This window comes from Rutidosis leptorrhynchoides, chromosome 4, assembly GCF_046630445.1.
Source record: "Rutidosis leptorrhynchoides isolate AG116_Rl617_1_P2 chromosome 4, CSIRO_AGI_Rlap_v1, whole genome shotgun sequence".
NCBI classification, from domain to species: Eukaryota; Viridiplantae; Streptophyta; class Magnoliopsida; order Asterales; family Asteraceae; genus Rutidosis; species Rutidosis leptorrhynchoides.
The window spans coordinates 569,445,087-569,463,345 of NC_092336.1; the positions used below are offsets into that span (position 1 = coordinate 569,445,087).

At 32.1% G+C, this 18,259-nt stretch overlaps 1 protein-coding gene across 1 annotated transcript; it reads right to left on the minus strand.

Moving 5' to 3' along the window:
• Nucleotides 1–7,563: 7,563 nt before the first annotated feature.
• Nucleotides 7,564–10,834, minus strand: LOC139845386 (B3 domain-containing protein At3g19184-like). The gene is made up of 7 exons (XM_071835647.1): nt 10,685–10,834; nt 10,501–10,599; nt 9,747–9,778; nt 9,509–9,674; nt 9,210–9,416; nt 7,837–7,897; nt 7,564–7,747 (listed from the first exon to the last, which is right to left on the minus strand). The coding sequence occupies exons 1-6, from the start codon at nt 10,826–10,828 to the stop codon at nt 7,850–7,852; spliced, it is 696 nt and encodes a 231-aa protein (XP_071691748.1). The 5' UTR covers nt 10,829–10,834; the 3' UTR covers nt 7,564–7,747; nt 7,837–7,849.
• Between the last annotated feature and the right edge of the window lie 7,425 nt (nt 10,835–18,259).

Consider the following 18,259-nt stretch of genomic DNA (forward strand, 5'->3'; position numbering starts at 1 on the left):
AGCTTAGATTTAAGACGGTGTGCGTTTCACTGATGTTGGTTTTTCGGTTTGATCACTCAGTTGAGGCTGTTGTTAATAGTTGAGGGAGCTACGTCTTTTTCGGAGAACAATTTGTGTTTGTTCTTTTAGTTTAATGGTGAATGGGTAATTTTAAATCTGTGCAAATTAAAACGTTTACCTGACATGCCAGTGAAGTACAGAGCTTCTCGAAAACACAAAATATGATCATCAAAATTTCCAAAACGAATTAGATTAACCGACATATCAAACCCAAATTAAACCAAATTCTATATAAGTACTATTTTAAACCAAATGAGGCTACATAATAATATCTTACCTGATTTCAGTGTTACCCAACCCGCCCACAACGCCACCTGGCAATCAAAGATTGCTCATCAACATAAATCATATACTGAACAAAAAAATAGCATAATAAAATATTCGAAAATGAATACATGTTAGTATAATAGATCTAAAATGAATACCTGCCAATCAAAGATTATTCATCAACATAAATCATATAACAATAAACACATTATCACTACTTTTTTTGTTTTTTTAATTGCCATATTCTTATATTATAATATAAATAATTTAAAAAAAATAAAAGCAGCTGCTATAAACACACTTAACACATTACCACAGGCAATCAACACTACTATTTACCTGCTCCAGTTCTCATCATCAAGTTCAATTTATTTTCTTTCGAAGATGTAGCTTTAAGGTCATTGCATCATATCCACCAAAAATTCCATCTGGCTACATAAGTACATGTAAGTATTAGTGATCAACAAACTCTAACAGCGTAGGTAAATAAACATCTTAGTTGTATAAGTCAATAGGTTACTATAAAACTCCTTTGAACTCCAACTAAGCTCTTACCTCAATACTTCAAAAAATAAATAGTTAACATTTTTCATATTAAAACTATATAACTCACCTTACTTGTATCAGTCATTACTTCTTATAGAATATAATACACAAAATTGTTGTCCTCTTCATAACCTCATAATGAGTTTCGACAACCTTTTGTTTCTGTTACGTGTCATTCAAGCCTTCCACCTATAAACACAAACATAGATCGACATAAATGAGTGAACATAAATGAGTGAACTAAGTCTCGTTCAAAAGAGTAACTCATATCACCATATTAGACCCGCCCATATTACCTCTTCCTTAAACCTGCTCCTGCCATTTGATACGTTACTTGTCTATTAAACCCGCCAATTTTACGAATACTAATTTCTGAACATCTAACTTTCATTATCATTATCAGATACAAAAAAAATTATGATTGCACTACATTTGATAAATAACTTGTCTATTAGACCCACCCAATTTACCTCGTTCACAATCCTGCTTCTGTCCATCAAACTACAAAGAATAGATGTCTTTCACTGAAATGGAGAAGAACAATTAATTTCTGAAATTTAATTTTGCAATCATGAAAACAAAGTAAAATAAAGTAAAATAAAAATTCTACTCTGAAAATCGAAACCACGATGGTAAAAATAAAGTAAAATAGAGAAGAAAAAGACCTTATTTAGGATAACACATGCTAATGAAGGTTGAACAGGCAATCCAAAAATACGTACTTGGTTACGTCTTAAGCCATGTACTAACGCCCACTTTGATACCTCTTTCGAAGGGCAGTAACATCTTTAGACCCTGACCGCTTGATGTTTTTTATCCTTCACACCACCCAAGGATCCTACACTTTTATAAACACAACTAAGTAGAATAATTGCATATTTGAGTGTACATGATTACCTTTCAGTTGACTACGGGTTCATGATGACCGTTCAGTTAACAACGGGTTTTTGATTGAAAATGCTTCATATCTGCACTCTAAATAGTGAAATATATGAGCAAATATAGAAATTCCCTGACTAATTGATTTATAATTATCTATAAAGCTTAAGGCCCGCGATTTTGCGGGCACTTTTGTATGAGAGTTATGGAAATTTCGAGTAAATATAGAAATTACCTTATTTCAGCTGCCTCTTTGTAGTTAGATTTTTGTACAAAAAATATCTACTTCAACCATATGACCATACAACCAACCAGATTCAACGCTAATGAACTGAGATTCTCAATAGCAACAATAATTCCAGCAGCTACTTACTAAAAAAATATCAGAAAACAAATGGCAAAAAACAAACGTACAGAATATGTATATAAAACAGTTAGCAAAATCAATAAACGTACATAGAATAACAACACTAAGTAAAAAAAATACGAAGCAGAAATACAAACCTTCAGGCTCAAGTTGAACAAAAAAGGGAGACAATGCCCAATGGGATCCGCGTACGCTAGTAACAGAAGTAGACAATGAACAAACAAAAAATAATGAGCTGCACAAATAAGCAAAAACAACTTGAGATTTTGAAATCAAAACAAAACATTCTATCTAATATATTGAAATCAACAAAGGCATCAACCCCTAACTACCGACTGAGGCAAGAAGTTAACAGACAAAGGCCTACAACTTGTACTGTTAACCACAACCAAATGCTTCAATTAACGAACCAAACCAGGACATTCCATCATACTTTTACCATTCTAATGCACTTATTATGAAGAATGAGAAGAGCCCCGGAAATGAGCAAAAAAGAACATAACCTTCAATATGATAAACACAACACAAGTGACTGTGAATATACTCAATTAACACAAACTAACTGACATTTAAAAATGTAGGAGATCAACGGCCCACACATTTTGCACGCGTGTCCTAAAAATTATAGCATGAGTTGACTAAAGGGGTTCTTGGCTCCATATGTAAAGTAAAAAAACAAAGAAGGAATAGAACCTGATATGATCTCTTGATTTGTCCCTTTGACCCACCCATCTCGCCATCGCCAACATTTAGTAATCATTTATTCTATGTACACAACATCGCTCCTGACTTTCCGACCAACCTGCAAAATAAAAAGAAAAAATAATGTTTCGAGCAAAATTCTCATTTTTTGTTATAAATAGTAGCAGATACAAATAAGCCTCGATGTGATTGGTAAAAGACGATATTATTTGTATACCTAAATATGCTTATGTCAACATAATATTTATTACCAATGCACAAATGAGAGAGCCCAAAATAAAGCCTGCACATATCAGTACTTTGATACTTAACTAACCATGAATATGTTAGTACACAATCCAAAACAGAAACTTATTACATCACTGCATTAAAGACAGATAAGTGTATTAGAATAATAGAGTTACCTATTAAACGAACAATACACAAACATATAGAAAATTTTAAATCGTTATCTTGTTCCCATAAAAGATCTGGCTCACAAACATCATAGTTGTACTTTACTTAATCAAACTCAAAACTGTACAGCCAATTCATAATAGAAAGCCATAAAAGTTGATGAAGTGTGAAAACCTTACGATAATTTTGGAAGCATATGTAGGGTAATGGGTCGAAAGATGTTGACATATTAACATAGAGTAAACTCTACACTTAGGAAGATAAATTCGAGAAAAACATATGGCAAGTTAAATACGCCTTGTACTACATAACAAATATGGAGTAAGAAACATTTACATCCAAACAATAATTAGAACATACATAACAAATATTAAGAGAAAATTAATAAATTTATTATGTTGATCAACCAAGACCAACACCAGTAAAGCACAATCAAAAAGATTGAAGCACAGTCAATTACATGTTTGATTGAAGCACAATAAAAAAGATTGAGAGGAGTGATATCTTGGTTTGCATCCATTGTTTTCTGGTTGTTTGAGAAGGTAAAGATGATTGTGTAGAAATGATGATTGTGAAGACACTTTTACATGGTTTATTTAGAGAGGTAAACATCACTATATTGGGAAAAAATTATGGGAAAATTTTGTATTCATTATGGAAGATGTAAATCTTTACCTTAAATATGAATCTAAATTTATTTCAAATTTGACAAATCAATTTGGTAAAGTCAAAACCGTTTGATTTCATTACAAATCATTGACCTTACCTAAATAACTTGATTTTAGCATCATTTCCCCAAATAACACAAATTATTTGAATTTTAGAAATATATGCGTCTCTGTAATTATAATCAAAAATATATTCATTGAACATATTTAATGGCACTTTAATCATCTTATTAATTATTTATACGATTAACGACTTTAAGCAATTTATATAAATTTATTATCCTAATATAACATACATAATAACATGAATATATTTGGAAAAAAAATAAATAACCCAACAACAATGATTTCATAAGTTGTGTTTATTAGCCCAAACATGTACGAATACTAACATGACAATCAATTGGATTTCTGTTTATGTATGTTAATGCAAATTTCAAACATTTTTAATATAAAATCAGGTTGGAAAAAAGTTTTAATGCAAATTTCAAAAATATATGCATCTCTATAATGAAATTAAACCATATATTCATTGAACTTATTCTTTGGCAATTTTAATCTACTGATAAATCATTTATCATTTATATGATTGAAGACATTAATAAATTAATAAAATGTATAATCGTAACATATTTAAACATAACATCAATATATTTGTCCTTTATAAAAATAACCCAGAAAAATGACTTCATTAAGTTGTGCTAAGTACACCAAAATAGTATGAATACAAACATGATAATCAATTGGATTTTTGGTTGTGTATGAAAGCAATAAGGCTAGTATTTTTAATATCAAAACAGGTTGGTAGAAGTTATACTTAAAGTGGGTATTATGAAAGCATAACAGAAAGATGGACAAACATAACAAACATTGAAATAATATCCAGTAGTATATACATATAAATCAATTGTAGGAACAAACCTTTTAGTGAATCATAATATAAAGTTCCTGCAATGGACTGTGTGTAGATATTAGGTCTGTTGTGCAGAAAGACATGATATACTTATTTTCCAGCAACACTGACTGCAATAAAAAAAATAACAATTTGTAACGATACTAAATGGGCTTAAACATTCGTAATGAAATCAAGGAAACGTGCTAAAGATTAAAAACTAACAATATGTGTTAATATTATTCGATTTAACCTAAAAACATAGAATTAATACCGTGTTTGATAATTGAAGTTGAATCAACGCAATCATAGCCTTTGATGGTTGAATCAAAGCGACCAGATTCAAGTAATTGACGAAGGTTTGTTGCTTCTTCACTATTCGATTCTGTATCAAAAATAGCGGATTCAAGAAATTATGATTGCGATCTAGGTTTAGGATGAGCAGGGATTGGATCGACGTTTGGAGTAGCCTAGTGAGGATGCGATTTGATTTAGGTGAATGGATGAATTGATTCTAGATTTTGATTGATGTCGTTTATGTGTTTAGAGAAAATTAGGGTTTTTTCTTTGTAATCAGATCGTAAATGGTTTTTATTCTACACAACCCCTATTTTTGAAAAAAGGCCCGCTTTTTCTATTGGTTGGAGGGGCATTTTCGTCTTATTTTTGCTAATTGTTTCTTAATGAGTTCATTAAGTTGATTAGGTTAATCTAATGGTCATAATTTAGCAAAACAAATTGAATGGAAGGCTAAGATTGAAAGTTAGGTTTTGTGATGACTATATTATGTGTTTCTTATTATGTATAGTAGAGATTAGGTTTAAAAGACTTTGTATCATTGTAAGATTAGGTTTAAATCTTTTTAATTCCTGATCTGTTTACAGCAAGATCAGGATAGTAAAACAGGTCGAAAGCGTAAGTTTCTACTTTGATGACCAAATTTATACAAAATTTAATTTAATTCACATGTATTTTTAATTTAAAAATATATAAGCATCGATCAGTTATTATAATCCTATCCTATGAAATTTACAAATTTTATTACGACCCATCATTATGAAAATTACAAATTTTATTACGACCCATCATGTTTTTGTATAGTAAATTGAAATAACTCACAAATTTGGATTAACATATAAACAAATTTTCATACAAATACACCACATGTATGTTATGTTCAAAATAAAATAAAAGATGCAGTATAATACAAAATCAAATTCAAACCAATCTCAGCTATATATGATCAAAACATCTATATATGATCAAAACATCTGCCCTTAAATATATTTTCAGAATATTTCTTAACAGACATGATATATAGCCTCTACGTCCAAAATAAATTGAAGTAATTCTTCTTGAGGAGTATTCCTCTAATTTTCTTCCATTCCATTTAAAAATTTTAGGTTTTTTTGAGCACGTCAAACCATATTTTAACACATTGACGTCAAGGTTACGAGGACCACAAGGTTACTGATCAATATTTGAGTAGCTAACAATCTTATGAAGAACACAAGGTTACTGTGATCTTCAGTTCTAAGAATCACAATATTGATATTAATGGAGTATTTTTCAGTGAGTTAAATTATAGTTTGGCGTCATCAAAAGAACCATGCAATTTTAGATGGAATGAAAAAAAAAAAAAAAGGAAATTAGTTGCTTCAATTTAATTTGAACAATTCTTAATTCTTAAATCTTAATTAAATTTGCTTTTCAACTAACACAAAATTTTGGTAAACCAAATCGGTTTATCCAGACCATTTTCAACCCAACTTGGTTAAATCAAACATGTTTTTTTTTTTTTTTTTTTTTAACAGCGATTGGGATCACGCAAGGGGGACTAAACCACCCGTTGCGATCATCTCCCGTTTCGACTATGCCGATGCAGCGATAATAACCCCGCCCCCATCGCTGCCCGGGAGGAAACCTTAAAACCGATCCAAGGGCACGGCTAAGTAAAACCCCCTACTCTTTACCCCCCAAACGATATGGGAAAGGTGCCATGGGTGGATACTTTATGGCAAGGATGAAATTGTGTTTTTAATATGTAGCTAACGGGGTAAACATGTTTCAACTTAAACTAAACATGTTTCAACCAAACGGGTAAACCAAAAATGTTATAACCTAAACTGTTAAACCAAACATATATTAACTTAAACGGGTAAACCAAACCAATTTCAACTAACTCAGTATAGCAAACATGTTTCAACCTAAATCGGGTAAACCTAATTGGTATTAACATAACACGAAAAGGAGTATTTATCAAACTAAAGGAGTTTTGCAAGTTTACGCAAGTTTTATCTTTTCATTTTTAGATTAATAACTTAAAATTTTTTGTAAAATAGTTTGAAATTAGAGTTAAAAAATAATATATGACCCTACTCAGTACTTCACTAGAATACGAACTGCAAACACCAAAAACACAAAACCAAGTACAAACCCAACTCTAAAAGCTAAATCAAACCAAGAGTCAGTACAATGTTCGTATGACTTAAACCAATAGAAACCTTAAGGTGTTGGTGTATTGGTGATGACATACCTGAATTCCCATAAGGGAGGTCAGTCAGTACAATGTTTGTATGACTTAAATCAACAGAAACCTTTAGGTTACCTGCCCATTTCATGGTAACCTAAAGCTTGAACTATTATACTGGATAAATTATTCTAGTGGGTAAATCAAAATATTTAACTAGCAAAGACATTTAATAGGTTGGGCCAACAGCAATAGCTTTTGAATTAACAAATGTGTGATCAACTAACTATTGATTGATCATCTACCATATCCCACCATTAATTTACAACTTGCTACAAGCAATAATCTTTTTCCAGTTCTTAAAGTACGAAAGATTCCAGTTACACAAGTACTTGTAGTTTTTAAATCACCTAACACTTGGGAGATTGAACCTGCATATTGCCAAAAAGGCCCGACTGGATTCCGCTCACGATGATTAGCATAATCATGCTGCCTTCTACCTGTTTTACAAAATCATGCAAAAGACAACAGTTATAAATTTCAATAATCAGTTATCAATTGAGATCAGCACAGGATTTAAAACTGCTACCTGTTGTTGCTGGTCATGCATCATCACTATCTTCAGCTTGATTCACTCTTATAATGTAAACCTTAAATTAAATGAAAAATGGATCAGTAACTTTCAATAGTTTCGTATACACATATAATTGTTAGTTGTCACACACGAAGCATTAGTGCTGAAGTACAAAGGGAGGGTTAGTTTCTTATGGTCAAGGTTGGAGAACTCGGAACTCGGTAGGGACGGCATCGGGCCAGGTATGGACCGCTTGTAGGTAAGCGAGACCCAAACCCAATTAAAAAAAACCTGAACTCATACCCGACGTGTCTCCATTTACAAACTAACTAGCGGGTAAACGGGTATCCGCATAAACTCCGGGTCTCCATTTACTTAATAACATATCTATATTATCAAATTTACATCCCTTATTATCAAGAAAATACAAAATAATATATGTTTATAATATAACATATTGAACTTTTAAGACCACTTGTAGTGGTTGGGGGCATGCGTTGGGGGCGGGGGTTGCTTTTTGAGGACTAGGACGTGTGGGTTGTTTGTGTGAAGTAGTGGTGGTGTGGGTTTTTGGTGTGAGTTAGGAGTATTGTTACGATGTGTTAAAATATAATTGGGTTAAGTATTAAAAGGGGATAAAAATATGATTTTTAAAATTTAAAAAAAAACAAAAAGGGGGAAACCACCCCGTTGCTGGATCCGTTGCCAGGCCACGGCCAGGTCCAATTTTGCGATCTCCCACGCATCGATACCCCAAGAGTGGGGGTGTGGCCCCTTGCCACCTCATCTGCGACGGCATGACCTATACATCGCTACAAGCGGTCTAAAAGGGTCAGATATACGGATTCGAATCTTTTTCGGGTATGCGTGTTGGCAATCGGGTTTGAATGTAAAACCCCATCCCATACCCGAACCCGCTTAAAAATATAAAAGCATCCCGATATCCGGCCCAAATTCCGTATATTCGGCCCGAACCGAGACAAATATATCGGTCTTCGGCCCATTAGGTAAGGGTATTTTTGCCATCTCTAGAAATTGGGGAGAACTCTGTCTGGCATTTTTGGGGAGTTCTCGGCAACTTAAAGAACTCAGATATTGACTTTTTAGTTTTTTTATATGAATTTCTAATATACTGTGACTAAGTTACTGAGTTTTTTACCATGTTTCCGAGTTTTTTACCGAGTTGACCGAGACCTCCCCGAGTTGGCCGAGAAACTTGGCCGTTGACCGAGTAATTGACCAGGTTGGGCACCGAAAACTCGGCTGGCGATCGAAACCGAGAACTTGGCTGGTGATCTAAACTGAGAACTCGGTCGAGTTGGCCGAGTTTTTGAACACTGCTTAATTGCTGATGGTCAACAATGGTCAACCCTAATAGCATTTATAACCTTAAAAACTGTCCGTTTGATGAGCTGGAAAACAAGTGCATCCCCATCAGCGAGTTTATGATCTTCAGCAAACCGTTTCCATCCGCCACTAAGTCCAGTTTTCCTAGGGAGGTACTTCGTATCCCATTGATCACCATCTTCATCAACCAATGTTATTATCTCATCACGTGTAGGAAGGTGTTTTTTGCAGAAATCTCGAGGAAGACCCTAACAAACAACAAAACATGTTAGATGCCCTTAACATTAATTATTAATTATTTTCATGATTATTTATTATTTATTGGGTGTGTAACGCTCACAAGCCAAAATCCACCGGAAACATGTGATTGAAGCATTGGCTTAACAAAGCTCGGGTAATTAGGTTCCAAGCTGGAGTATAATTCCTCTGCTTTCCCTGTAGCGTACTCTCTATCTTCATAAGATGCATATACTCGATTTGATAAATCACGTGCACCTTTGCCATAGCTGATGAAACCACAAGTCCTAATTACAAGTTATTCAAAATTAAGAAAACTACATAAGACAGAAAAACTATACCTCCGGCGCTTTCCTAAAGGCTCAACCAGATCCTGTCATAGAATTCTTTAATGTTATTATTCAAGCATTAAAGTATAAGTATGAAAAAAAATATAAAATTTACAAAAGAATTACTAAAGAACAAAAAGAGGAACCTATTAAATAACTTAACCCATATGTTCATCTCATATTTTTTGCAACAAACAATTAATACAACAAGCGTAAAATTCAATTAGGTTTCAACAGCTAGTTAAAATAATTTAACTTCAAACACACATTTTATTGGATCTTAATAACAAATAAATATGATCAATTCCAAGTAGCAAGTACTCATTTAATTAACATCCCCAAATAATAATAACAACTAAAATAACAGCTTGTCAAACTAAGATTATATGTGTTGATGTAGTAGCATACATAGCACGCTTTTTTTCATACCTTTCAAACTTGTAGCTTTTTTTCTTCTAATTTAAATAACCTTATCATTTAGTATATGGTTTGTAATATGTATTCATGACATTATACTTAATAATGTTAGTGTATGCACTGACCACTATAAATAGATTACAAGAAGCTTAAACCATAACAGTACAAGCCAGTTCATACAATTGGGCCGAGACTAAACATATTACAATATCTATCTATAACAAATAAAACAAACTAATAATACTTTGATGCCCTAAGTAGAATATGGTAACATAACCTATACATAATAGATAACCCTAATAAAGTAATTAAACAAAATATAGAAAAATGATTAAGAAAATAATACTACTTCTTTGTAGATTGCAGGTGGCTTTTGAGCAACACGACCAGACCTCCTAACCGTAGACAAGTCCAGCGGTTTACGAGGCGTCCGATTTACCTTCTTCATCTGCAAATTAAGCAAAAATAAAACCCTAATTATTATTAACACAAAACCCCCAAATTGTTCTAAAATTATTGGATCCGGAACGTACAGGGGACTGTTTAGGAGTCGAAGTGGTTCTCAATGATAGAGCTAAAGATGTGAGCTTTAATTCTTCCATTCTTTTCTTGTTTTCTTCCAATCTTTGATTACGAGATTCTTCATAGTTTAGTTTTAGTTTTTTGGGAGCCACCATTTTTTGGGAAGTTGAAAGTTTGCAAATGAAAGGTCGGGCGCCACTTTAAAAAGTGTAGATTTCAAATTTTGTATATCGATCTTTGTGCAAATATATTTTATTTCTTGCTTTAAAGCTAGCAATATATTTTATTTCTTTTCATATATTTTTATTTACAGTTATGTTCCAATACTGACTAGGTGATAACTTTAAAAATGTGTGTTAATTTAATTAAAATGCGATCGGTTACTTGTTAAATCAGTAAACTAATTGTGTCATTTTTTTAATAGAAACATTTACGCAAACAGTCTCGTAGTTTGCTCATTTTGCGTGTGTAATCTCTGAGACTAACGGACGTTAAATGTCCGTTAACACTTAAAGAAATTTTCTTAATGGTGACCAACCGCGTAATTTGTGATACTTGATTAACCAACCGAGTCGGAACAAAACCTAAGTGGTATATATAAAATATGGGAGAAATGTTAGGGACAAATCGCTTAACTTTTTCTTTCATAAATACTTTAATTTAATTATTAGGTCAAAATTTTATATATGTTCATAATGACACATAAACAACAGGTTAATAGCCTACACTGTAGGGATGATATGTCCCTTGCCGAAACCACTAATACCGTAACCGAAAATTGGGAATTTCAAAGAACGAATACTGTACCGTTTAAACAAAGCGGTACCAATTTCGGGCTCGGTTCGATACTAGTAATTTTCGGTTTTGTCTCGTTTGGAACCTAATTTAAAATTTGTTTATATGCTACTTATGAATGTGTCCCCTCATTATCCGCCATTCCTTCATATATCATGTCCATGAATTTTATTCGTCAATTACCATTTCTAAAATCTAAATGCACACTTAAATTCCTATAGTACTGATTTTGCAAGTCTATGAAGTATGAATGAATTACTTTTTTCAAATAGTGTTTTTTGTTAAATAAAAAAAAGAAAAAAAGAAAAAAAAAACTATTATAATTCTCAAGGCCGGTTTCTCACTTGTCATACAAAACCGGCATTATCATGGCCGTTTTTATGTGTTTTTCGAATATAGTCAGCATTAAGTACACTTTTTAGAGGATCATGAATCTAGCCAGCAAAACGGGTATTGTCAAGGCCGGTTTCTAACCCAGCCACTCAAACCTACTCAATGTTCAATATTGAATCGGAATGTATCGATACCTTGCCACGTGGCAAAACGGCCTTATCAAGGCCGGTTTTCATTGTTTTTTATAAACAATCATGGCATCGCCGTTTCTTACGTACAAAAACACATACACACTATCAAAAAGTTCTATCGATTTCAGCTATTTGAATCTGATTTATATTTTTAATTAGCTCAATTATTTGTTTCACTTGAGGTAAAAGAATTATTGCTCTCTTGAGATGTCATGTCGTGTCGTCAATTAATTTTAGGACTCAATATATAATTTGATTGGGAAAAAACGTATATTTAGGTAAATCGTTTCGTGGTGCAAGTGTTATAAATATCTTAAGATAATTGGGTATTCTTGTAAAAGGTCTAGAGTTCAAAATTTTAAGTGACAACATATTTTAAAATGATCAACGAAAACGGTTGAAAATGATCACAAAATAAGTTGTTAGATCGTGTATATTTAACTAAAATATTTACTTTCTTAGGTAGCATGAACACTAAAAACTTTTTTTTTCAAATTCGTTACGCTTCATTTTCATTCAAAGGGCTTAATTTGTAAACGATAGTTACATAATGTGTTTTTTTTTTTTTATGTGGTTTACATAATTAGTTGGCTCTTGTCATCAAATTTAATAATAATAATTTCTTGCAACTATTAAATAGATTTATAATAATAAAATACTACAGTAATAGATAATAAATAGTAATAATAGATTGCCTTTAGGCACATGTTAAAACTTACAGCTATTATTTAATTATCATTATCATTATTAGTATAATATATTATCAATAATTAATAATTAAATTATAATCAACTTAACTTTAACTATCAATGTTATAATGTATAGTTAACTATACACATCTATAAAAGAAAATAGTTGTGCAGTTTAATACTGTGGCAAAGAGTGGGATGTTAAAATTATTAAGGCATTATAAATAAAGACTTGACACAACTAGTTGTTGGTTCAAATATTATTTACACAAGTAGAGTGCTAAATAGTTGTTTAAACATGTAAGTAAACTAGTATGTAACAAGAAAGAAAATCATTTTCTCTCTCTATAAAATTCCTCTCATCTACCCTAATGAGGTCTAGCGTGACCCTTTTAGTTGCTTTTCATATCTTCTTAATCTACTTAATCCGTGAGTTGGCTAGTGCTCCCGTTGGTTTCTTCCTCTCTGGCGGTCGTCTACCTTCCTCCTCCATCTTCATGGACGAGGAATGCTTTGCATTCTATAGTGTGTTGGTTGATTTTAGATGACTCCAGGTTGGTTGATGCTTTCTTTGTGAGCACTGGCGAAAACAGGAATTTTTTTTACCCGGGGCAAAAAAAAATTCAAAGCGTATCTTTTTTTGGTAAAATATGGAGGTTTTTGGGAAAAACATGGTGATTTTTGAGCAAAATGTGGAGGTTTTTAGGCAAAATATGAAGGTTTTGGGGCAAAATACGGAGGTTTTGGGGCAAAATATGGAGGTTTTGGTGCAAAAAAAAAAATTCCACCGGGGGCAAAGTCGAATAACCCAAAATTTTTACACTAAAAATTGCAAATCGACTGGGGGCATCTGCCCCCCTTGCCCCATGCTATTTCCGCCACTGTTTGTGAGTGTGGTTCTCTTGATACAATAGTTCTTTTCTGGAAAGTCGCCGGTGGATCAGAGACGACGAATACAGATGTGTTATGTGGCTCCACCGTTTGGTTAGTCGGTTTTCTGGTAACTTTTCTCCGACCTTTGCCTCATATCCGTGGTGGTCTTCCTTGTTTCGTGTATTTATTTCTCGAAAATGGCCAAATTTTCCTTCATCGTCCACGTAGCCTCTTTAGGGTTCGCTGTTGTTTAGGTGGTTAGGCCAGAGTTCAGACAACTTGGTCGAAAAATTCTAGTTGACCAGATGGTGGTGGTGTGATTTGTTTGGGTGACGCTGGGTGTGGTGGTGGTCCGGATGGATTTTCAGCAGCTTGTACGAAATCTGCCTAGTTAAGTTGTTGGTGGTGAGGTTTGGGTGTCACAATGCTTTCAAAGGTTTCACCGGGCCAGGAGCTTTTGATTAGGCCACTTTGGTGGGATTCTGTGGGGATCGTTGGTAAGGGGCTATACCTTCGTATTATTTGTGGTGATGTTTGGTTGTGCCAGTCTCGCTCATTCTATCTTCCTCGTTTCCGGATTCGGTTCAGAACGGTTTGGTGTTGTTTCTACCTTAGCGACATTCTGGTTGTTAAGAGCCAAAAAATTGGAAATCTGGAGTGGTATCTCGGTTTTTTCCTTATCATCCGTTAGGTAGGGTTTTGACAGGTTAAAATTATGAGTAGATCGCGTTTTGGGTTTTTCTTGAATTTGCTGGCCAACGGGGTTCTATTCTGGTTTTCTGGTTGTGGTCTCGAGGCGGGTGTTCTTGGGTTTTCCTGACGAGTGGTTTGGTTACAGATGTACGGGATTGGGATTGATGCGGTTGGATGTGAGGGCATGCGGTTTGAAGTTCGCAGTTGGAGACATCGGTTTAGGTGATGACGTTGTTTAGGATTCAGTGGTATATGTGGTGGTTATTACTCACGGAAGCAGTAGCTTCTTGTTATTGGTGGTATCGGAGTCCGGTTTCCCCGAGCATGGTTGTTGTTTTGTTGATGTAATAGGATAATTTCACTAAGTTCATGTTGAACATTACATGTACTTTCATCTTTAAGACGGAAGTGATATATGTATATGTAACACTTCATGTAACATCCTAGATCATCGGATCTCTCATTTTTATTCATTTATAATAATACTTTTTTTTCAAAAAAAAACCTAGTATGTGTAACTTTTGGCTAAAGCAGTTATCCTATACAGTATTAGGAGATCTTTTTGTGTTGTTTTGTTCATCTCCATATATATTGTTGTTTTAATACACATCCCTAACATTTATTTATTTATCTACAAGCTACTTGTGCTTTTGTATACTGATCAAGCATATAATATCTGATTCGGGTCCGGTCCATACTTGACAACAAGTAAGGGGATTTAAGGGTCTTTTGAGTTTAACTCTCCAGTCCGGAGTACCGTGAATAACTCCATTATGAGATGATGATCTCAAAAGGGGTGGTTAAACGTCGATCTACCATCATCGGGGTAACCGGTTGATGGCTTAAGGAATGTGTTAGGATTTATGTTTAAGGAACATTACATGTAACCGTGAGAGTGAAGATGGTAAAGCTATTAGACCAGTAGCGCGGGTTGAGAAGTTGGTGTATATGGTAGCGCAGGAGTAAATTTTGGTGCGACTAAGTGTAAGATCTTGTGTTGTATTCAAAGGCTCATCCTTTATTTATAGGTTGAATTCACCTGTCCTTTAGTGCCACATAATAAGATAATGAGATCGTGTCCGACCGTGGTTTTACTATTTCACCTGCGAAAACTGATCAAAGTAAAAGCATCATGTCGGGTCAGCTATTAGTATGTTCTGGTCGTTCGCGAGGAGTATAATGCCAACGAAAGATCTTACAATGTTGGGATCATCCTCTGCTTCTTCACTTTATCTGTAGTTTGCAGGTTAATGATGATCGGCCTGTGTTATGAAAGGACCCGTTCATATACATTATAAACGATTCACAATAGTTGATTACATTGCGAGGTATTTGACCTCTATATGATACATTTTACAAACATTGCATTCGTTTTTAAAAGACAAACTTTCTTTACATCGAAAATTAACAGGCATGCATACCATTTCATAATATCCACTATCCAACTATAAATTGATTTAATAATAATCTTTGATGAACTCAATGACTCGAATGTAACGTTCTTCGAAATATGCTATGAAAGACTCCAAGTAATATCTTTAAAATGAGCAAATGCACAGCGGAAGATTTCTTTAACACCTGAGAATAAACATGCTTTAAAGTGTCAACCAAAAGGTTGGTGAGTTCATTAGTTTATCATAATCATTTATTTCCATCATTTTAATAGACCACAAGAATTTCATTTCCAGTTCTCATAAATATACGTCCCATGCATAGAGACAAAAATAATCATTCATATGGCGAACACCTGATAACCGACATTAACTAGATACATATAAGAATATCCCCTATCATTTCGGGATCCTCCTTCGGACATGATATAAATTTCGAAGTACTAGAGCATCCGGTACTTTGGATGGGGTTTGTTAGGCCCAATAGATCTATCTTTAGGATTCGCGTCAATTAGGGTGTATGTTCCCTAATTCTTAGATTACCATACTTTAATAAAAAGGGACATATTCGATTTCGATAATTCAACCATAGAATGTAGTTTCAATTACTTGTGTCTATTTCGTCAAACATTTATAAAAGCGCATGTATTCTCAGTCCCAAAAATATAAAGGGTAAAAAGGCAAATGAAACTCACCATACTGTATTTCGTAGTAAAAATACATATAACGTCATTGAACAAGTGCAAGGTTGGCCTCGGATTCACGAACCTAAATTAATTATATATATTTATGTGTTGGTCAATATTTGTCTAACAAATTAGGTCAAGTCATAGTGTACCACAATCCTAATGCTCGAGACTAATATGCAAAAGTCAACAAAAGTAAATTTGACTCAAAATAATTTCCAAAAATCTATACATGATTAATATATAGTTTAAATATCGTCGTTTTATATTTTCTAAATATTTTTAAAAGATTTATTAGAGTAAATAATATAATTTATTTATTAATAAATAAAATTTTATATTAAATTTATATAATAAAATATACTTTTATATATATTAAGTAATAAAATTTATAGGGTTCATTTAATATCATAAAGATAATATGATATGTATTATTAAAGTAAGTTATTACACGTAGTAAAATATGTTTGTATCACATATTTATTTGATAAAATAATATCTATAATGATAGTAAGTAAAAGTTGTATTATTTTGTAATAATAATTATTATTATAAAAATATCAATATTTATAATTACTAAGATGACATTATGATAAAACGATAATTCTAATTATGATAACTTTAATATTTACGATAATTTTTAATATTATCTTTAAAATAATAATTCTATTTAAAATAATAATAATAATGATATTTTATAGTAATAATGACATTTCTATTAAAATTATAATTTTTGTTAAAATGATAGTTTTAATACTAACGATATTTTTAATAATAATAGTAATGATAAAAATAATAAGAACGATAATTTTATCTAAATCAATATCTTATAATATTTTAATTTCATCATGATACTCTCACTCATTATTTCCTAATCGTTTCATTTAATAGCTTTTAATCATCTTTTATATCGTGTTCATAATAATGATAATAATAGTAATCAAAATAATTAGGTGTTACAAATATTTGTTTTAATTACACTAATATTAATAATGATAGTTACTATAACATTATTAACGATAATACTAATAATTATCTTAATGATAATATAGTAATAATAATAATAACAATAACAATAACCATTTTTAAATAATGATATATATATATATATATATATATATATATATATATATATATATATATATATATATATATATATATATATATATATTAATAATGATAATAATAATAATAATACTAATAATAATAATAATAATAATAATTGGATAATAATAATAATAATAATTGGATAATAATAATAATAATACTAATTATAACTTTAACGATAATAACGATAGTAATAATAACAATTTTTAATGATAAATCCCTTTTATCGATAAAGATAATAATAAGATAAAACTAGAACGACGATAAAAACCGACGATAATAATAATCATTTTTAATAAAAATACCGAAAATTCAATTAATTATAACTTCTAATCCGTTCATCGAAACCATTCAATATCTAAAGGAAAAGTTCTTAATTTTTCGCTAGCTTTCCAAGGACATGCATATCTTATACCTTATCTCAACCGCAATTGTAACTAATTCAAGATTCAACCTAACCTGTCTAAGGGCAATATCAAAAGTACAAGCATGCATAATTCTAAATACTCGAGCACTAGTCAGGGATACACTATTAGTATGTAAAAGTTAAATTATGAGTACTCACGTATCAATATTGAGATTCAATATTGCAGGAAAGGTACTTAGATGCAACGGAAATGATAAACACTATATTGACCTCACGAGCATACCCATGAACCATACTCAATCACCTCCATAGCTATAACCCATAATTTCCTTAATCCTATCCTACTCGAAAAACAATTTCGAAATCACTCGGACAGCACTCCGTCGTAATATTTTATGTATACGAATAATATCTTGAAATAATACGGAGTAAATATATATATGTAAATCGATTGAGAGAGT